This window comes from Neofelis nebulosa, chromosome 2, assembly GCF_028018385.1.
Source record: "Neofelis nebulosa isolate mNeoNeb1 chromosome 2, mNeoNeb1.pri, whole genome shotgun sequence".
NCBI classification, from domain to species: Eukaryota; Metazoa; Chordata; class Mammalia; order Carnivora; family Felidae; genus Neofelis; species Neofelis nebulosa.
In genome coordinates, this window is record NC_080783.1 from 173,312,502 (window position 1) to 173,331,354 (window position 18,853).

The 18,853-nt window shown below is 38.5% G+C and overlaps 1 protein-coding gene across 1 annotated transcript in view; it reads left to right on the forward strand.

The window, feature by feature from the left end:
* C2H1orf87 (chromosome 2 C1orf87 homolog) overlaps positions 1-18,853 on the forward strand; it is a 79,331-nt gene that overhangs the window by 38,077 nt on the left and 22,401 nt on the right. The window contains exons 7-8 of the mRNA XM_058693776.1: positions 895-1,057; positions 7,553-7,650. Of these exons, the coding sequence (XP_058549759.1) occupies positions 895-1,057; positions 7,553-7,650 (261 nt within the window). The remainder of the gene's footprint in view (positions 1-894; positions 1,058-7,552; positions 7,651-18,853) is intronic.

Genomic DNA, 18,853 nt, shown 5'->3' on the forward strand with positions numbered 1-18,853 from the left:
CTTATCTTGGAGAGCGGGTTGTTAAACTTTACTGGCATACCACTGAAAGGAGGCTGATTTATAGGAGTGGAGATTGAGGGATGTCACAGAATGTCCCTGTAGGGAAGTGGCACTTGACGTTGAGACGGTGGAAATTAGGAAAAGCTCCACTGCCGAGAAGACAGTTCAGACGGATCTGGAAGGAACATCATGTGAATGCTAAATGAGTAAAAATCTCACTAGTTAAATCAAATAAGTAAATGACTGTAACACTTTATCACCCTGTGGTTTTTCACCTATTATTTAAAGTAACAATAGTCAGTGAGATAAACCATCTTAATAATTATAAACATTTGCAAAATCATTATTACCAAAACTTTTCTGGGTTTTCCAGATACAAATTGCAAAGTCAAGGATAACAGAGGAAGTTCACTCAATTCAAGATTTCCTTCTAAATAGGTTCCCTGGTTACAGGGATCTGGCAGGATCTGATTTGCTTTGCTTGTGGCAATGAACGGTTGGGAAATTTGATTTCCCATCAATAATTATCTGGGCCTAAGAGAAGTAAGATCAGGCAGCTAGAGTAAATTACTGTGATCACTTCCAATTTTTTCTCTCAACCTGGAAAAAAGAGTTAGAGATTAGGTTACAAAGTTTGGTTTATGTTCTAGTTGAATTGGTTGGTGCCTCATGGAGAAGAGACTCTAGTGGTCAGGAGAATGGAATCGATTGGAATGAATGTAGGAAATCTTCATGCTCAGATGCCATGACCAGGTTACTGAGATTTAGAAGACCTTCCTGGGTGGGTTCTCTGGTTCCACAGTGTAAGTCAGGGGTGAGAGATCTGGTATGAAAACATAGAACGGCTTTGGGTAGATCATCTTTTCATAGCATTTCCCCTGCCCCTCCAAACAGTACTGCTCATCAGGATGCCAGCCCACAGTCAGAAGTGAGCAAGAGCCTGTCAGAGATCTTGATGGCACTAAGGGCAACTAATGGGAAACTCAACATAGAGAACCTCAGTCGGAATTTTCAAAAAGAAGATCGCTCGTTCTCTGGCTCCCTGCCCCTACCCAAGGTAACCAAAACTAGAGTTCAGATGTGTTGATCTCCAAAGGCTGCCTCAGGGCATTGGGTCTATAAGAAAGCACAGTTATGATCTGTGTTCTGCCTGTGGATCACATTATACACTTGTTTTCTGTGCCTGAGAGGAGAAAAAAAAAAGATGACGACGACAAAAAGGAATTATGGAATGTGCAGAATCGGTCCAGGAATTACTTACACTGGGACACGTTTTATGTTAATAATAGAAAATATGAGGGGTGCCTGGGTGGCTCAGTCAGTTAAGTGTCTGACTTCAGCTCAGGTCATGATCTCACAGTTCGTGAGTTCGAGCCCCGTGTCAGGCTCTGTGCTGACAGCTCAGAGCCTGGAGCCTGCTTTGGATTCTGTGTGTGTCTCTCTCTGTCTCTCTCCCACTCATGCTCTGTCTCTCTCTCTCAAAAATAAGTAAACGTTAAAAAATTTTTTTTAAAATAATAGAAAATATGACAACACCCAAGTAACATTTCACGATGGAAAATAAATATTTTTCCAAGGCCAAATATTCACTTCTCACACCCTGTACCAGTTTCCAGTGACACCAGCATGTGGTATCTCATGCTTTAGGAACACCAAAGTTTAGGAACTAGTGTGATTTATTGCTGATAGAGACTAGTCTGCTGTTTGGGAACATTAATTAACAGTGCAGATGTGTCTTATGGAAGAAGATCCAGAACCATATTAACTCAAGTATTGTCTTCAGCAAAACAAACCCTAGGCATGAGGCTACCTCAGATACAGGGCAAATAATAATTATGAGTATTACTACCATTCCATTAACAACAACTTGTCACCACCAAGCTTTATTGAGTTCTTACTAAGTGCCAACCACTGCACTAAATGCTTTAGTTACACCATTTTAATTTAACATTTACAGATGACTACAAAATCCAGATAGATGTTATAATACCCATTTAATGAAAAATACTGAGTCTCAGAGAGGTCAACTGAATCATCCAAGGACTACAGCTAGCAAGCTGTAGAGCCAGGGTTCAAAGTACAGAAGAGTAGAGGGATATTGAGGGCCAAAATCGGAACTCTATTAGGCAAAAGGTATCTGGAAGCATCCATTAAGTCTGTGATACAAGACTTAGAGTTCCAGGGGAATAAAGGGATTGGAAATTAGTCAGGGAGGAGGGGGGAGGAAAAAGAAAATGCTATAGTAAAGATTAGAAAATGCCTTTCATCTAGGCAAACAGGTTAGAAATGAGAAAGAATTTAAAAGAACGTGTGATGTTTACTAAGGAAGCAAGGACACAATATAATGACAGTGGACACTTATCCCAGGACAGAAGCAGATTTCTCTATGCTTTCATTTATACAGTCAACTAATCATGCAAAGGCAAAGGTCATGGTAAGGTGTAATTGTGTGTGTACGTATGTGAATATGACACATGCAAGCATGTGTTACTAGAAAGAGAGAGAGAGAGAACACTACCAGAGATTCCACACAACATAAATAGCTTTCACTACGTTCATCAGATCAGTAAGAAACAGCAATTCTCTGTTAGATTGGAAATTACATAACACCATCAATGAAGCTTGAAGGTTCTCAGATAATACTTGGAGAATAAAACATAAATAACTTGGGAATCAAAATAAGTTTTCTTAAACTCTTTGAGTCTTTAGATTTTTCCACTGGAAAAACTGGGTTTGAAATATCTATCTCCTGCATCTATTGTGAGGATTCAGCAAGGTAAGTATGTGAAGGTACTTAGCACGCTAATACATGAGGCACTCAGTAAATACTAGTTTCCTTTTCTTCTAATTAAACAAAAAAATTCAGTGTTTGGTTAAATTATTACTCAAAACAGCCCAAGGAAGGGGAATCTTTCCCAGGGTCAAGTGATGGCCACATTGAGTACTGGCTCTTAGAGCTGGTCCTGAAAGCTTAAATTTGTGGTTCATATCCAAGGAAATGGGGCACATTTTCCTTGAAGCTGGTCTGCCTCTCTTCAGCCATCTGGCATCTCTTAAGACATCTGGAACTCACTCAAAGTATATTACAGTCTGGGAGGCATATAAAATAGAATTCTGTTTCCCCAGAACGTGAGACAAATTGAGGCCCAAGGGACATTGGATACAAAAAAACAGCAGCAGCTGTGCCCCAACATTCATGCTTTTAGACACAGGACTTCAGAGTAGACCAGGAAAGGATATGAGTTGGAAGGGCTTTTCTTGTTGGACCAGTAATTCTTAATCTCCTTGGAGTGTAGGGGAAAGAATCACAGGCTTCCTTAAATTTCTCATGAAATCAATGCACTCTGTGTCCCTGTGTTGAGGGGGGTGGGGTTGCCATCCTCACAGCCAACATTTCAGAGGGTTCACAGATCATCTATAGCCTCTCAAATAAATGTATTCTTGAAGGATAATCTATGGGTCTTGCCACTCAAATGAAATTTTGCCCTTCTCATAGAACAGTCTAAAAACATATCAAACATCTCCCATCCTCATTCTGTGGACTCCCTCATCCTGTTCCTCTAGCACATCTTGATGTAATGATGGCTTCTGGCAGGATTGCTGAAGCAATGTAGGTCCACATCCTGGGTTCTGAGCAGTATGCGAAGACACTAAGGAGAGGAGACTATTATGATTTCAGTTCCTCAGTTCTCCAGGAACCCAGGAGAAGGGTGACATTTTAACTATGTCACAACTCTGTATGACAAATAGAGTGATGGCAGTAACTTGAAACACAAAGAAGGAACACCAAACTAGCCTGCCTCAAAAACCCTCCAGAAGAGATGGTACAAAAACTAAATCTTAGAGGACAAGTGAATTTGACAAAGAATTGGGAGGAGGAGCAAACTAAGGGATGGGAAAGGCATTCTATGTAAAAGAATAATGTGAAATGGAACTGAAAGGAGAGACAGCGTGGCTAATTCAGGGAACTGTAAGTCATCCAAATGGACAGGACACAGCAGGTATGCGGTGGCTGGGATTGGTGGGAGATGCTGCTCAAGGCGAGGTTAGAAGAGAAAGTGGGAGCCAGTTTATGAAGGGTCTTTCTAGGAGGCTTAACCTTATCCTGAAGGCCCAAAAGGATCATGAAAAGATATTAAACAGTGAATGAATGATATGATCAAATTTGAAATTTGACCAAAAGCACCTTAATGGAATATGAAGAATTAAAGGCAAAGAGAGCCCTTTAGAAGGCTGTTCCAACAATTCAAGCAAGAAATTATGAGGTTTTAAACCAAGGCAGAACAGGGGAGATAGAGCTAGTAAAGTAGGTCTTGGTGACTAACTGGGTATGGGCCCTGAATTAGGAAGAACCAAAAATTACTCCCAACATTTTGGCTTTCACAACTTGGTGAGTGGTGATACCTTTCACCATGATAGAAAACAGAAAAGGAGTAGCTTTGGAGGAGTGGAGGACAGGATGGGGAGTTCAGTTTTAAACACATTGATCTGGGTTGAGAAATTAAATAATGATTTAAGGGTCTTCAATATGGAGTTGAAGCCATGGGAATAGTTAGCGTTACCCAAGGACATACAGAAAGTGAGAAGGAAGGTTGAGGAGGACTTTCATTGTTAAGGAGTAGTTAGAAGACAAGCCAGCAAAGGAGACTAAAAACAATCAAACGAGACATGGGGATGGTCAGGAAAACCAAAAAAGAGATTTATAGAAGAATGGCATGATCAGCCATGTTTCATGCTATGAAGATACCATCTGTAATTAGGACTGAAAAGTACTCACACAATTTCAAACCATGGAAACTACCAGTGACTTAGCAAATACAGTTTAAGTACAGTGATGGGGTAAAATGCAAATGGAGCCATAAGTGGGAAGAGAGGAAGTTGAGAGAGCATCTGTGTACCATTCTTTCAAGGAGCATTTTGGGGAAATAAATATTTATTTCACGTGGAATTTTCTAAATAATGTAGACATTTTATTTACATTTGATTAAAAAACATTTCCTTACTAAACAGAAGAAACTACACATAATGAAATCCCTTCTTATTGAATAAGGGTCATCATTATATATATTCATGCTTTAAAGAATTTTAGTAATAATCCTGAGTAACACTAGGTTGGCAGGATTTTCTGCTAGATGTTGGTTTTTTTGTTGTTGTTATTTATTTATTTATTTATTTATTCGCTCCTTTATAACTGTCAGTTCTTAGCAGCTATCAATCAATCTGCTTCTAGGAACCCTGATGTACTATTTCTAATCTGCTGTTCATTTTAGCCTAGGGCAAAACTCAATGTTGCCAGAAGTAAATCAACTGTTTTTAGAATAACCTCTGATGTTTAAAAATACATCAATATGCTGTAATTATTAATACTTTATTTTTCAATATGGTGCTAGACAATGGTGATCGAAATATGAATGAAACACAACCACAGCCCTCAGTAAGCCAAGGTTTTGTAATAAAGTTCTAGGGAACAAATAATTACTGCCCAGTCTAGAAAAGGGTATAAAACTATAGTAGGTGGGTAATGTCAAAATACATGCGATTTGTAAAAAGCACCATACTCTTTCTCATCCATTAATTACACATGTTTTTCTTCTGCCTGGAATTTTTCCTGACCCCTTATTCTTCTTATAAACTCTTACTAAGTTGTTTCTATGTTTCAAATTGATCTTTTTTCCCTCCTTGAAACATCCTTGACATTACTCCTCTATACCTAGTAAGTAACATGTACATGTTTTAAACTTAGATTTGTTGCTATTTCCTTCCATAAAGACAAACCAAGATTAGTTTTTTTGTCACTATTTTAAAATCCAGGTTTTATTATTATTCAGCTATGGTCTGACCAACAGATCAGGAGATGACTGCCACTGAAGAGATAGTTTGTTACTCGAAGTTTCCAAGGGGAGGGAGCATGGCACATTCCCACAGGCCACACCAGAAGCAGCAGGGTTGGTCAGGAAGCAGAGGGGATAAGGGGAAAATGTGGTCAAGAGCCCTCATTGTGGAAGGGGCAAGGCAGGGTAAGCAGTTTAGGATTAGCTAGTTGGATTTATTTCAGTGAGCTCAGGGACTCAGGGGCTGTCACCTAGTACTTGGCCCTGGGGGTGATAAGGGCATAGCAGCCCAAGTGTGAGAGCCCCAGGAAAGAGGTTGGTTTGCATTTGAAAGAAAAGCATACTTTCAAGCCAGTCCTTTACTAAATCTAGGAATTGGCTAGCTGTGGGGGGTGGGGGAGGTGGGGGGGGTGGGGGGGGTGGGGGGGGTGGGGGGGGCGGGGGGCGGGTGCACAATCACTCAAGATAAAAAACATGCTTAATACAGTCACTATATTGAACTTCCTCTCAAAGTAGTAATAGTAGCTACTATTTAATCCAAACACTAAATTAGACATCTCTTTTTCTTTGTCCTTTCCTTCCTCCCTCCCTTCCTTCTTTCCCTCCTTCCCCTCTTTCTCCTTGTTCTCTCTCCCTTCTCTCCTCTCCTCTAATCCCTCTATCCTCTGTCCTCTCCTTTCTCTCTCTCCCCTCCCTTCCTTCTCCTCATTCTCTCTCCTCCCTTCCTCCTTCTCTTCATTTAAACAAATATTAATCAAATGCCTAACTTGAAGCCAGACACTATTCTAATTGCTTATTTTCTCATGTAAACCTCACAGAAGTCTAGGAAGTAGAAAATACTAGTCTTACTTAGTAGATGAAACATTGGGCACAGAAAGGTCACACAGATCACAGAAAGCAGAGTTGGTGTCCAAAATGAGTCCTGTTTCATTCCAAAGTCCATGTTTAAACAGCAAGATAAACACACAACACATGTTATCATACCCCTAAAAGTCTGACATGTTTGAATCTCAGTGTCATCCACCCACCAACCTGAGAAGTGAACTGATTCGTCAGCTAAATTAAGAAAATATTAAGTACTTGGGAAACAGCACTGACACCTTATTCAATCATCCAACAGAAATGTATTTGGCATCTGGTTTCTAGATTAAATTCCATCATTTATTAACTGTGTAACATCAAGGAAGTGACTTAGTCTAAGTCTTGGTTTTGTCATATATTAAATGCAGATAGCAATATTGACCATGCTAATACCTCAAGCTTGTTTTATAAATCAAAGGAGATACACAATTTTTTTTTTTTGCAATTTACCTATATAATAATTGTATATAAATTCTAGGCCTTAACCACCAATTCCATTGCTGACAAAAATTTAAGACCAACATTTCAAAGTCCAATGGCTTCTGAATAATGAGCAATACCTCGGCACCAACCAAATATAAATTTGCTATTTTTTTATTTTAATTTTTAAAAATTTAGTCCAGTATATTTAACATAGAGTGTTCTATTAGTCCCAGGTGAACAATACAGTGATTGAACAATTCCAAATATCACCTAGTGCTCATTCAGTGGGATATTATTGTCATGAGTGATATCCTGATGAGATAATTCACTCCTGGGTACTAGTTCTTTGTCAAAATCATATGGGTTCTAATTATGGGAAGGAAATTCAAATCTTAATTTCATTATAACAAAACTCCAAATTCTTTCTTATTCTGCAGGTCAGGGCTATATGCGGAAAACATGGATTGTATCTGACTTTGAGTTTTCTGGAAACATTGCAAAGCCACCAGAATTTGGGTTATCATGGTGAAATAAAGTAAGTTGATTTTTTATTCACGTAGTCCTTTATTAGGATACTAAATACTGAAATCTGTCTTTAGAAGTTTTTTGTGTGAAGCTATCAATTTCATCACTTATAGATAGTTAAGGAATGTTTACTTATATTAAGGACAGAGTCTTCTTGGTCATAGAGAGACAAAGAAGGAAACTTCAAGTTCCAACCATCATAGACCATCAAGAAAAGATTTACCATTCCACCTTAAACAACTAAAAACAGGACAGAATCTATGAAACAATAGTTTTCAGACATTTGACACCAGCCAGCACAGAACAGCAATTCCTGAAGAAAGGAAAATAAATAAGGTAAGCTAAGTACTGAACAAGAAGAGGAAATCCAGAGCCCAGATTCTTCTTTAGTTAAAAAGATGGAGTTTGGAGTTCAAGAAGGCCAAGAAGTTTAGAAAGCACAGTACACAGTAGTGGAGAAGAGAGATCTGAACATTTCTCTTTCTAAAGAGTTGCTCTTGAGTCTTCATGTGAGTACTGGCTAATATATCCATTTGAGGAAACTACCCAAAGCCAAAAGGGGGGGGGGGGGGGGACAAAAGAAAGACACAGAAATTTTTAGATCTTGCACAAAGGTTGGGAATAGTTCGTATTTCCACCAGTCAGTTTAAAATAAACTGTTATCAATATAAGTTGTTATATGTAAACTTCATGGTAGCCACAAAGCAAAACCTATAGTAGATACACAAAAGACAATGAGAAAAGAATCTAAGTATATCATTAAAGAAAGTCATTAAACCACAAATGAAAAGAACAAGAGAAAAAGAAAGGAACAGAGGAACTACAAAATAACCAGAAGGCAATGAACAAAATGTCAATAAGTACATACCTATCCATAATTACTTTAAATGTAAATGGAATAAATTCTTGAATCAGAAGATAACAGAGTAACTGAATAGATAAAAAAGAAACAAGACATATCTATGTATTTCCTGTAAGAGACTCAATTCAGATATAAAGACAATATACAGACTGAAAGTGAAGCAATGGAAAAGACATTCCAAGCAAATGGGAACCAAAGAAAGCTGGGGTCACTGTAATCACATCAGACAAAATAGACTATAAAACAAAGATAAGATGGAGATGCCAGGATTTATAACCATCAGAGCAGTAGTACAAATATTAAAAGAAGTCCTCAGGCAGAAGGAAGATTATCATTTTGGATCTACACAAAAATATTAAAAGCACTGGAAATAGTAAATGTGTGTATGAAAAACAATACATTTTTTATTAAAAAACTCTTTAAAAGATAATTTATTGTTTAAAGCAAAATAAGAACACTGCAGCATGGGATTCATAATATAAGTGCAACATTTGACAATAGCATACAAATCTGGGAGGAGGAAATGAAAATGTTCTTGATTAGGTTCTTATACTACAAACTAAGTAGTATAATTTTGTTTGAAAGAAGAATGTAATGAGTTAAATGCTAATTAAAAAAATAAAATGAAACATAAGAACATTTAAATAATAAAAAAGACAAAAAAGATGAAAGGGAAACAAGAAACAAATAATATAAATGGAAAATAAATATTGAGATGTTAGATTTAAACCCAACCATATTAATAATTACGTTGTGTTAATAATCCAAACACACCAATTAAAAGGTGATTTTCAGACTCCATTAAAAAAGCAAGACTCAACTAAATGATGTCTACAAGGAGCCCATTTAAAATATAAACATATAAGACATACCAAAAGTAAAAGGATGGAAATGATATACCATGCTAACTTTAATGAAATGAAAGCTGGATCAGTTATATTAATGTAAGACAAAGTGCATTCCAAAGCAAGGGATGCCAAAAAGTCAATTAATTAAGAGGACATAATGAACCTAAATGTTCATGTCCTTAATAATATAGTTTTAAGTTACATGAAACAAAAAAATAAAACTAAAGGAGAAATAAACAAATTCACAACTACCATTGGAGAATATAACACCTCTCTGTCAGTAATTGACAGAACAAGCAGATAGAAAATCAGTAACAATATTAAAAATTTGGACAAAATTAGCAAATAACTTGATATAAGTAGCAGTTACATAACACCAACAGAAAAAAACAGATTCTTTTTAAGCATACATGAAATATTTAAAAAACAAACCATATTCTGAGCCACAAAACAAATGTCAGTAAGTTTAAAATGATGAAATCATATAAAATATGTTCTCTGACCATAATAGAATTAAATTGGAAATTAAAAGCAAACACACAAAAATCCTGGAAATCTCCAAACATTATGAAACTAACAACACACTTCTAAAAAACCTATGGTAAGAGGGAAAAGGGAAATTAGAACATATTTTGAACTGAATTAAAATGAAGCCGACATACCTGTAATTTTTAAGTGTTCTCTTTTTCTCACATTTTATGTTGAATACATCAAAAATTAACTAGTAAATCAACTCTATGTTCAGAATATGCCCAGAATCTGGTTACTTCTCACCACCTCTATTGTTACTTAACTACACCTCGTTCAAGTTACTATTATCTTTCTCCTGGATTACTATAATAGCCTCCTAACTGAACGAGGCGTCTCCCTTCTCCCTAGTTTATCCTCAGTACAACAGCTACAGTGATCTATTAAAACCTAACATAATTTATATCATTGCTCTGCTCATGAAACTGCAAGAGAATCTTATTTCACTCAGAGGAAAGAAAAAGAAAAAAACATCAAAGTCCTTATAAAGGGTTCTACATGATCTGCTCCCCCATTGCTTCTCTGATTCCATCTACAACTTCCTTTGCTCATTCTGTTCCAGTTACACTGTGCTCTTTTTCTCACACACACCATGCACCCATCCACCTCAGCAACTATCCTCTGACTGTATCCTCTACTTAAAATGTTCTTTCTCAGATATCTCCATGATAACCCTTTCATCTTTATTTTTTTGCTCAGATGTCACCTTGTCTGTGAGGCCTACACTAACCACCCTCGTTAAAGTTGTGGTCTCTCACTCCTCTTCCTCTTAACCTGCTTTCCTTCTGCTTTCTTCTCCACACTTATCAACTTCTAATGTATTCGGTGATTTGCTGATGTATGATGTTTATTGTTGTTACCAGTCGATCTCTGATAGACTATAAGCTCTAGTTCCAGGGGGCAGGCAGAATCTTTGTTTTTACCCATTGATGTATGCTGTTTAGAGCGCTGCCTGGCATATATTAGAATTCAAGAAGCATTATGAAATTGAACTGAATTAAGGAAGGGATGGAATCTCAAAATAGTCTCAGGAATGCATGCAGATACACAAATTGTGACTAAGTCCCTCTCATGGTCAAATTGAAGAAGGCCATTCCTTTTTTTTTTTTTTTAATTTTTTTTTTTTTCCAACGTTTTTTTATTTTTGGGACAGAGAGAGACAGAGTATGAACGGGGGAGGGGCAGAGAGAGAGGGAGACACAGAATCGGAAACAGGCTCCAGGCTCCGAGCCATCAGCCCAGAGCCCGACGCGGGGCTCGAACTCACGGACCGCGAGATCATGACCTGGCTGAAGTCGGACGCTTAACCGACTGCGCCACCCAGGCGCCCCGAAGAAGGCCATTCCTAACCACCCCATCAAAACCAGGTTCCTTGTGCTATACTTTCTCTTAGCACTCAGCTATTATTTTTCCTAAAACTTATCATTGTTTATAATTATGTATTTATTTATATGATTTGTTACTTCAGTGTCTAGGTCGTAATCTCCATGCTGGCAAGAAATATGACTGTTTCCCTCACATTATATTCCCAACATCTTGTAGGCCAGTACTTGGCACATGGAAAGCACACAGTAAATATTTTATTACTTTATTCATTTATTTAACAAACATTTATAGAGTTCCTACTGTTTACCAAGCACTACTCTAATCATTGGGAATATAGACATGAATTAAACAGTCTCCCCACTCTTGAAGCTTATATTCTTTTTTTTTATTGAGAGAGAGTCAGGTGGTGGGGAGGATGTGAGTGGGGAGGGACAGAGAGAATCCCAAGCAGACTCCACCCTGCCAGCACAGAGCCCCACACTGGGCTCAAACTCACAAACATGAGCTCATGACCTGAGCCAAGATCAAGAGTCAGATGCTTAACTGACTGAGCCACCCAGGTGCCCTGAAGCTTATATTCTAACGGGGAAGAGAAACAATAAGTACGCTGGAATGTGTGATACATCACATGATGACAAGAACAATACAGAGAAACATAGAAGTGTAAAGGTTAATGGAAACATCAATTGATAAATAAATGATGGGAGGAGGTTGAGCCTAGCCAATGAATTTCCACTAGACCAGCTTTGAACATGGGAGTTTCCCTTCTGTAAAATCTTGGTGGTAGTTGAGTAAGGGGCTGGGGCGGGGGGGGGGGGGGGGGGTGGGCGGAGGCGGTTAAGCAGCAATAGCATTAAAGTGGGCTAAAAGCCGAATAGAAAACCAATAAGCTAAAATTGGGGGTCCTAAAAAGGCATCAGTATAAATGGAGAAAATGCAAGTATCAGAGCTCACATTATACCTGGTACATAGTGTACCTGATTAAAACATGGGGTCCAGAACAAAGATTACAGGAAACAGAGATATGAGAGTAAGAGTGAATGGGAAGCAAATGAGGTTAGGCTATATATCAATATTCTCAATTTCCCATGCTTATATGCATATCAGAGAAGCGCACCAGTTTCTTTATTCACCTTTGACCTTTGAATGTTCAAGGACATCAAACCATGAGAACCAGTGAAGAATTGCATTTATAAGTGATAAACCTGTTTCATCCTTAAACAGTCATTGGCTAAAGCTTCTTCTGTTGAATTAAATCCATTCCGTTAAGGGCTTTGTATGCAAACCTATATCCTTAAGAGATTAAAGATGCAATTTAGACACACATTTTAAGAGCTGAATGCACGAATCATTATTTTAGTACATATTGTCCATTAATCTGCTGTTCAATTGGGAACCCATTTGGAATGTGGCTGCTTGCTAATTAGCGGGATTCTAGTGCTGAGCTGCTTCCTGATTAAATGTCCTTTAGAATCAATAAAACATCAGGAGGGATTATGGTGATGTGGGATTAGCCCCATCTAACCAAATAAAATGAGTTGTGTTCCCTTCTTAAACTGTCACGTTGCAAGAGCTGATGAGAGGAGCAATTTCACCAACGATGTTACAAAGTTGTTGTTTTTTGCGTTTTTTTTTTTTTTTTTAACACTGAGATTTTGTTTTTTGCCATTTGCCTACCAATTAGCAGAGACATTAGTGAATGTCTGCTAGGGTAAGGCGATTTTGAGAAAGACTTGATTACGATTTCAAATCTCTACTCTGAATCACCCTTATATAAAATGAGTTCAGGTTGTGTTGGATGGAAATTATTATCCTTGTTCTTGGCCAGGAACACGTAAGTCAGAATTAGCATTTAATGTTTCTGTGTGACTTTGCAATAAATGGTAATTAAGGAGGGCAGAGAGAGAACAGGAGGCAAACTAATACCCGAAAATTGTATTGGCAAAATTAAATGCTTCAAACCCAGTTTAAAACACAGGCACACAAGCCAAATTGTCTTGGGGGAGGGGATAAATAATGTAGCTGCTCTGGAAGCTGCAATTGACACAGCCACGAGTAGGACTTCTCGTCCACATCTGGCCCATTATGAAGAGTGCAATTAGGTTGAAAAGGACTGGTTTGATAATCCCAGGGATGACCAGAGGATTTTAGGAGATAAAGCAAACATGAGGTGTTTGATTCAGCAATTACTTGTAAATGGGAATCGAAAAATTGGTAGACAGTGAGCAATTAGAGACATTTTATGGGTCTGCCCATTGGCTGGATCTTGGAAACCAGACATGTCTTTTAAGAGTTCATTAATTCCAGTCTTTTCTTGCAGAAGTCCGTATACATATGGGGTGAAAATAATAATAATTATTAATTATATTAATAATTATTATTATATTATTACTTTCAATAATATATTTCCTATTATTATTATTATTATTATTATTAAGAGCCAACATTTATATACAGCTTACTATATTCCAGGCAATGTTCTAAGCGCTTTACAAATATTAACTCTTTTCATCCTTGTGAATGCTCCATGAGGTAGGTACTATTATTTTTCAAAAGAAGAAACTAAGGTAAAGAGAGGCTAAAACCAACAGGTTACTGGTAAATGAATTCATCACTGAGGCTGAGTCAAAAGCAGGCTCTCTAGCTTCAGAGCCTTCACTCTTAATACACTATGCTGACAGGTCTAGGAAACTCAGAAGCTTATAGGATAGTGGCAAAGCACAGGGGATTTACAAAAACTGGTTGAGTTCCATGGCTAGGTCCACCCTTGGGCTTGGTGCTGAGCATAGACTGGATTTGAGGAGCTCCATCCTGTCCTCCCTCCTAAGACCCAGGAGAGGTGTGAGATACAGATTCAAAAGCTCTTAAGTTCCAGAGGAAGGCATGATCCAAAAGAGCCCAGGGCTTGGAGGTAACTTCTCCTCCCTGGTGTGGCACCTCCTCTACCTCTCAGTCCCTGTCCTGGGGGAAAGGCAGCATGAGCTCTGGAATCACATGGACTGCCTAGATAGAAATTCTTGCTCGGAAATGCCCTTGGGCAAATCACTAATTTCTCTTCACCTTAATTTCCTCATCTGTCAAATGTAAAAAGAATCCTTTTGTATGGATTCAAGAATTTATTGCCTATGGATCAGAGAAGGGCTGTGCTTCTCACAGTTAACTGGAAGGCAAGAAGAATACAACATAGCTTCTATCATCAAGAAGGTGACAACAAAGGAAGATGGTGGGAGTAGAATGAGCATCCCGGTCACTGGGTTTTTAAACAACATAACCAAAATAACCTCCTGACTTGAAAGTGTAAGGGATCGATGCATGTGGCACTTCATGTGACACAAGCTTTGGCCCAGATGCTTTACATGGCTTCTCTCATTTCATACTCCCAAAAGCCCCATGAGTTATGTTTTTATATGCACTTCACAGATGAGTAAACTGAGATTCAGAGACCTTAAGTAAATTGTCCCAAAAGTTGGGCTTCTTTGAATCTTTGTTTCTATTATAGGCTGAATTGCATCTCCCCAAATTCATATGTTGAAGTCCTAACCTCCAGTACCTTATACTATGACTGTGTTTGGAGACAAAGCCTTTAAAGAGGCAATTGTGTTAAATAAAATGAGGCCATTAGGGTGGGCCCTAATCCGATCTGACTGGTATCCTTACAAGAAGAGGAAATTTGGAAACAGAGACACTGAGGATGGGCTAACACAGAGAAAAGACCAGGTGAGGACACAGAGAGAAAGCAGCCACCTCCAAGCTAATGACAGGAATCTCAGCAGAAGTCAAACCTGCTGACACCTTGATCTTGGACGTCTTGCCTCCCAAACTGTAGAAAATAAATTTCTGTGGCTTAATTTCCCTAGTCTACAGTATTTTGTTATGACAGCCTACCTACCTCCCCCTTCTAGCATATATTGTACCCTTTCAGCTGGAGGAGAAGAGTACAGGATCCCTCAGGGCATGGCTCTAATGATCAAATGCTTCAGATCATGGGACTTAACCTGTGATTCTAGCAGTCTGAGCAGAGCTGGCCCTTCAGCACTATTCTATACTACATCTCAGCTGAGCCTGGTGGGGGACGTGTAGTAACTAACAAGAAAAAAGAAGAAGGGGAGTGTCTCAGAGGGAAAAGCAGAACGTGCCAAGACAACGAAGCAAGCAAAAGCATAGCAAGTCTGGAGAACTCGGTTTTTGGCTGGAGCATACACTTCGCAAGGTGGAGAAAGTTAACGGGTTTGGGAAGTCAGCACCAGCACACTTTTGGTTTAAGCCTGTATGGAGCTCACAAAGAAACGTGTCACCTATAGTTAAGTTCATGAAGATTACAAGGGTATTCCTATGAAATAGCCCACATTTTGCATGTTTGGTGTGTTTAGGATTTTGTTTACATTTTTTTGATATATAATACTTATTATATAAAATGTCATCCACTTAACAATCCATGATTAAAATTCCAACTGAATAAAAAAAAGAGCCAACACACACACACACACACACACACACACACACACACACACACACTAATAAGCACTCTAGTGTCAAAATCTAGAAGTAATCTCACCTACTATAAGTAAATGGAATCTGGGAAAATCAGCGAGTTGGCGCCCATGCTTTGCCTTGTCTACTTGTGAGAAGTACAACAGACAGAAGATCCCTTGTCCCTTCACCAGACTTCCCCTTGATTTGGAGGCCCCAAGTCTTCACCAACTACAAAATGACACAGACACTGCTTTCTGTAGCTGCTAGAGTACTACTGCCCTTTTTTCCCCACCCAAGGATACACACATGCACACTTCCTCACAGACTGCTTTCCTGTACCTATGCAGAAGGCACAACTCCCAGGAATGACAGAGCAGAAAGTTGGGGTGAGGAAGGAGGGCAGGGGTAAACATGGCTATGATGTCTGCATTTGGTGAGGCATCATTCCTGACATTAAAGTCATGTGGGTTGGAGCAGAGAGAGGGATCCGTGGTGGTTGTATATGCTGAGTGTATCAATTATGACATACATGCCCTGGGTCCCAACCGAGGGCTACCAGGCATCGGTGAGGGTTGTCACTCACTCCTTGACTGCAGGGCTAAATGAGCAGTGAATAGGGCCAAGGGAAAACTATTCAGTTTATCTGCTGGGTTGTGCAGAATGTGAACAACTCCTCACTTGACAGTGAATAAAGAGAAAACCCCACTATCAGGCCTAATTTTTAAAAATCCTACAGACCATGGACAGGTAGGTCATGGCAATCTGGTCGGCTCCAAATAGCAGGGAACTTTGGATGTGACTTACTCTAAAAACCGGAAAACATTTAGAGAACCATTGGTGTTCTCTGTAGGCTGTATGGAGCCATGTCCTCTAATGAAACTAATTGGAAAGTAATAAGCATAATGAGATTAAAAGGCTATTAAAACAAAATTTAGAAAAGTCCTAAAGTGAACAGAAGAAATTAGAAAGAACTTGGTAAAATATGTATAGTTTCAAGGAAACTGAAGCTTCAACAGCCGTATTAAGAGGTAATCAGGATTGGAGCGCCTGGGTGGCTCAGTAGGTTGAGCATCTGACTTCAGCTCAGGTCATGATCTCACATTCTGTGAGTTTGAGCCCCATTTCAGGCTCTGTTGTGACCGCTCAGAGCCTGGAGCTATTTTGGATTCTGTTTCTACCCTCTCTCTCTCTCTCTCTGCCCCTCCCCTGCTTGCACTCTGTCTCTGTCTCTCGCTCTCTCTCAAAAATAAACAAACATTAAAAAAAGAAGTAATCAAGATTGTAACTATGTGTGTTGATATACATTAACTAGATTAATTGTGATCATTTCTCTCTATATACATATATTGAATCATTATGTTATACACCTGAAACTAATATAACATTACATATCAATTTTATCTCAATAAAAAATAGGAGATAATCAAGGAAATCTGAATATTGCTGGATATTTGATGATATTAGGATATTTGTATTATATTTTTAAGTAAGCAAACTTTCTCTATAAAGGGCCAGGTAGCAAATGATTTAGGCTTTGTGGGTCTACGGTCTATCTCTGCTACTCTGCTAGGTCACTATAGCCTGAAGGCAGCCACAAACAACACATGACAAATGGCTGTGGCTGTGTTCCAATAAAATTTTATTTATATAAAAAAAAAGAATCAATAAAAAGGAAAATTAACAGCAGAGAAAATCTAATACATAATGTCAAACTTGAGAGGTTTTCACAAAATCTAGAAAAGAAAAACAGAAGAAAATGAGGGAGGAGAGCAGACATAGACGAATAAGAATAGAAATTGAACCTAAGAGGACTTGGCATCGTGGAAGAAGAAACTAGAAAAACTGAACAAGAACTAACAACAAAAGCCACAGCTGAAGAAACTTTACAGAGATGGGGAAAAAAGAAAAAAACGCTCTGTATACAGATTGAAAGGATTCAGTATGACTAAGCTAAATTAAGGGGAAAAAAATGTATCCATGTCTATCCTGACAAAAGTTTTGTGTTTCCAGAGACAAAGAATATTATTTAAGGATGCAGGCCAAAAACAAAATAAAACTAAACCAAAGCAAATAAAGGAAAAAATTAATTTTAAATGAACCCAAATCAGACTGACCTCAAACTTCGGCAATAATAAATATCAGAAGACACTGGAGCCGTGTTCATGGGATTCCAAAGGAGAAAAAAAACATAACTGAAACCAAATTATATTACATTCACGTGTGAGGCCATATAGCACAATGGTTAAGGGTGCAGGAAGAGCCTGAGTTTAAATTCTAGCTACCTCACTGATCAGTATGTCCTTGGGCATTTCACTTACACGTTTCATAGGACAGTTGTCTAAATTAAAGGCGAAAATGCACACAAAGTACTCAGAATGCTTACTAAAAGCCATTTGGACTTAGTAACTGCAGTGGAAGTTAGAAGTTGAACTCAGATCTGCCTGAATCTAGAAATGGGCTCACACACCTTGTTGTCCAGTCCTGACCTCTCTGACTCTGCGTTGGGAGTTTGGCACTTGCCTCTGTGATCAGAATTATAGTACCTACAATGGTAACTGGAACCCATTCTCACATTCAAATTGTCAATGGTTCTTTGAAGGTTCCAGGGTAATGTAAAGACTATGGAAGAAAGAAAATATTAGAAGGAACTTAAAGTTTTCATTGGTCACATAAATCCTATACACCACTTAAGTCAGGCAGTGTCCAGTTTCAATGCTGACAAAATTTTCTCACAGTCTCCTCCTCTTCCTCTCAGCACCATTCAAGAAGGAGCAGGAGAGTTTCTGGTGCCATTTGATCCAAATGCCTTATCTCATATTTGATAGCTTCTAACAGCTCTGAAGAAGAAATGTACAATGAGGAAACATCAACGGAACTAGCATCCTGTTGTTGTATTGTTGTGGCTGTTTTTCAAAGGGTCAGAAGATACAGTAGGCAGAAGCCTGGCCCTCCTAAGAGGAGGGAATTGCAACAGGCATAGAAGACAGGAATTTCTTTTATTGTAGTTCACCTTCAGATCTGTGCTAAGATCAGATCTTTGCATGATTATAGATATTTCTCGAGAGTGCTGCTTCTCCAGCTGTCTTTTCCCTGCAGAGCGCCTCATCAGTTGATAAAGTCATCAGCTTATCTGGTTTTGGTGCTACATACCTATGCCTTATCTATTCTTGTGCCCA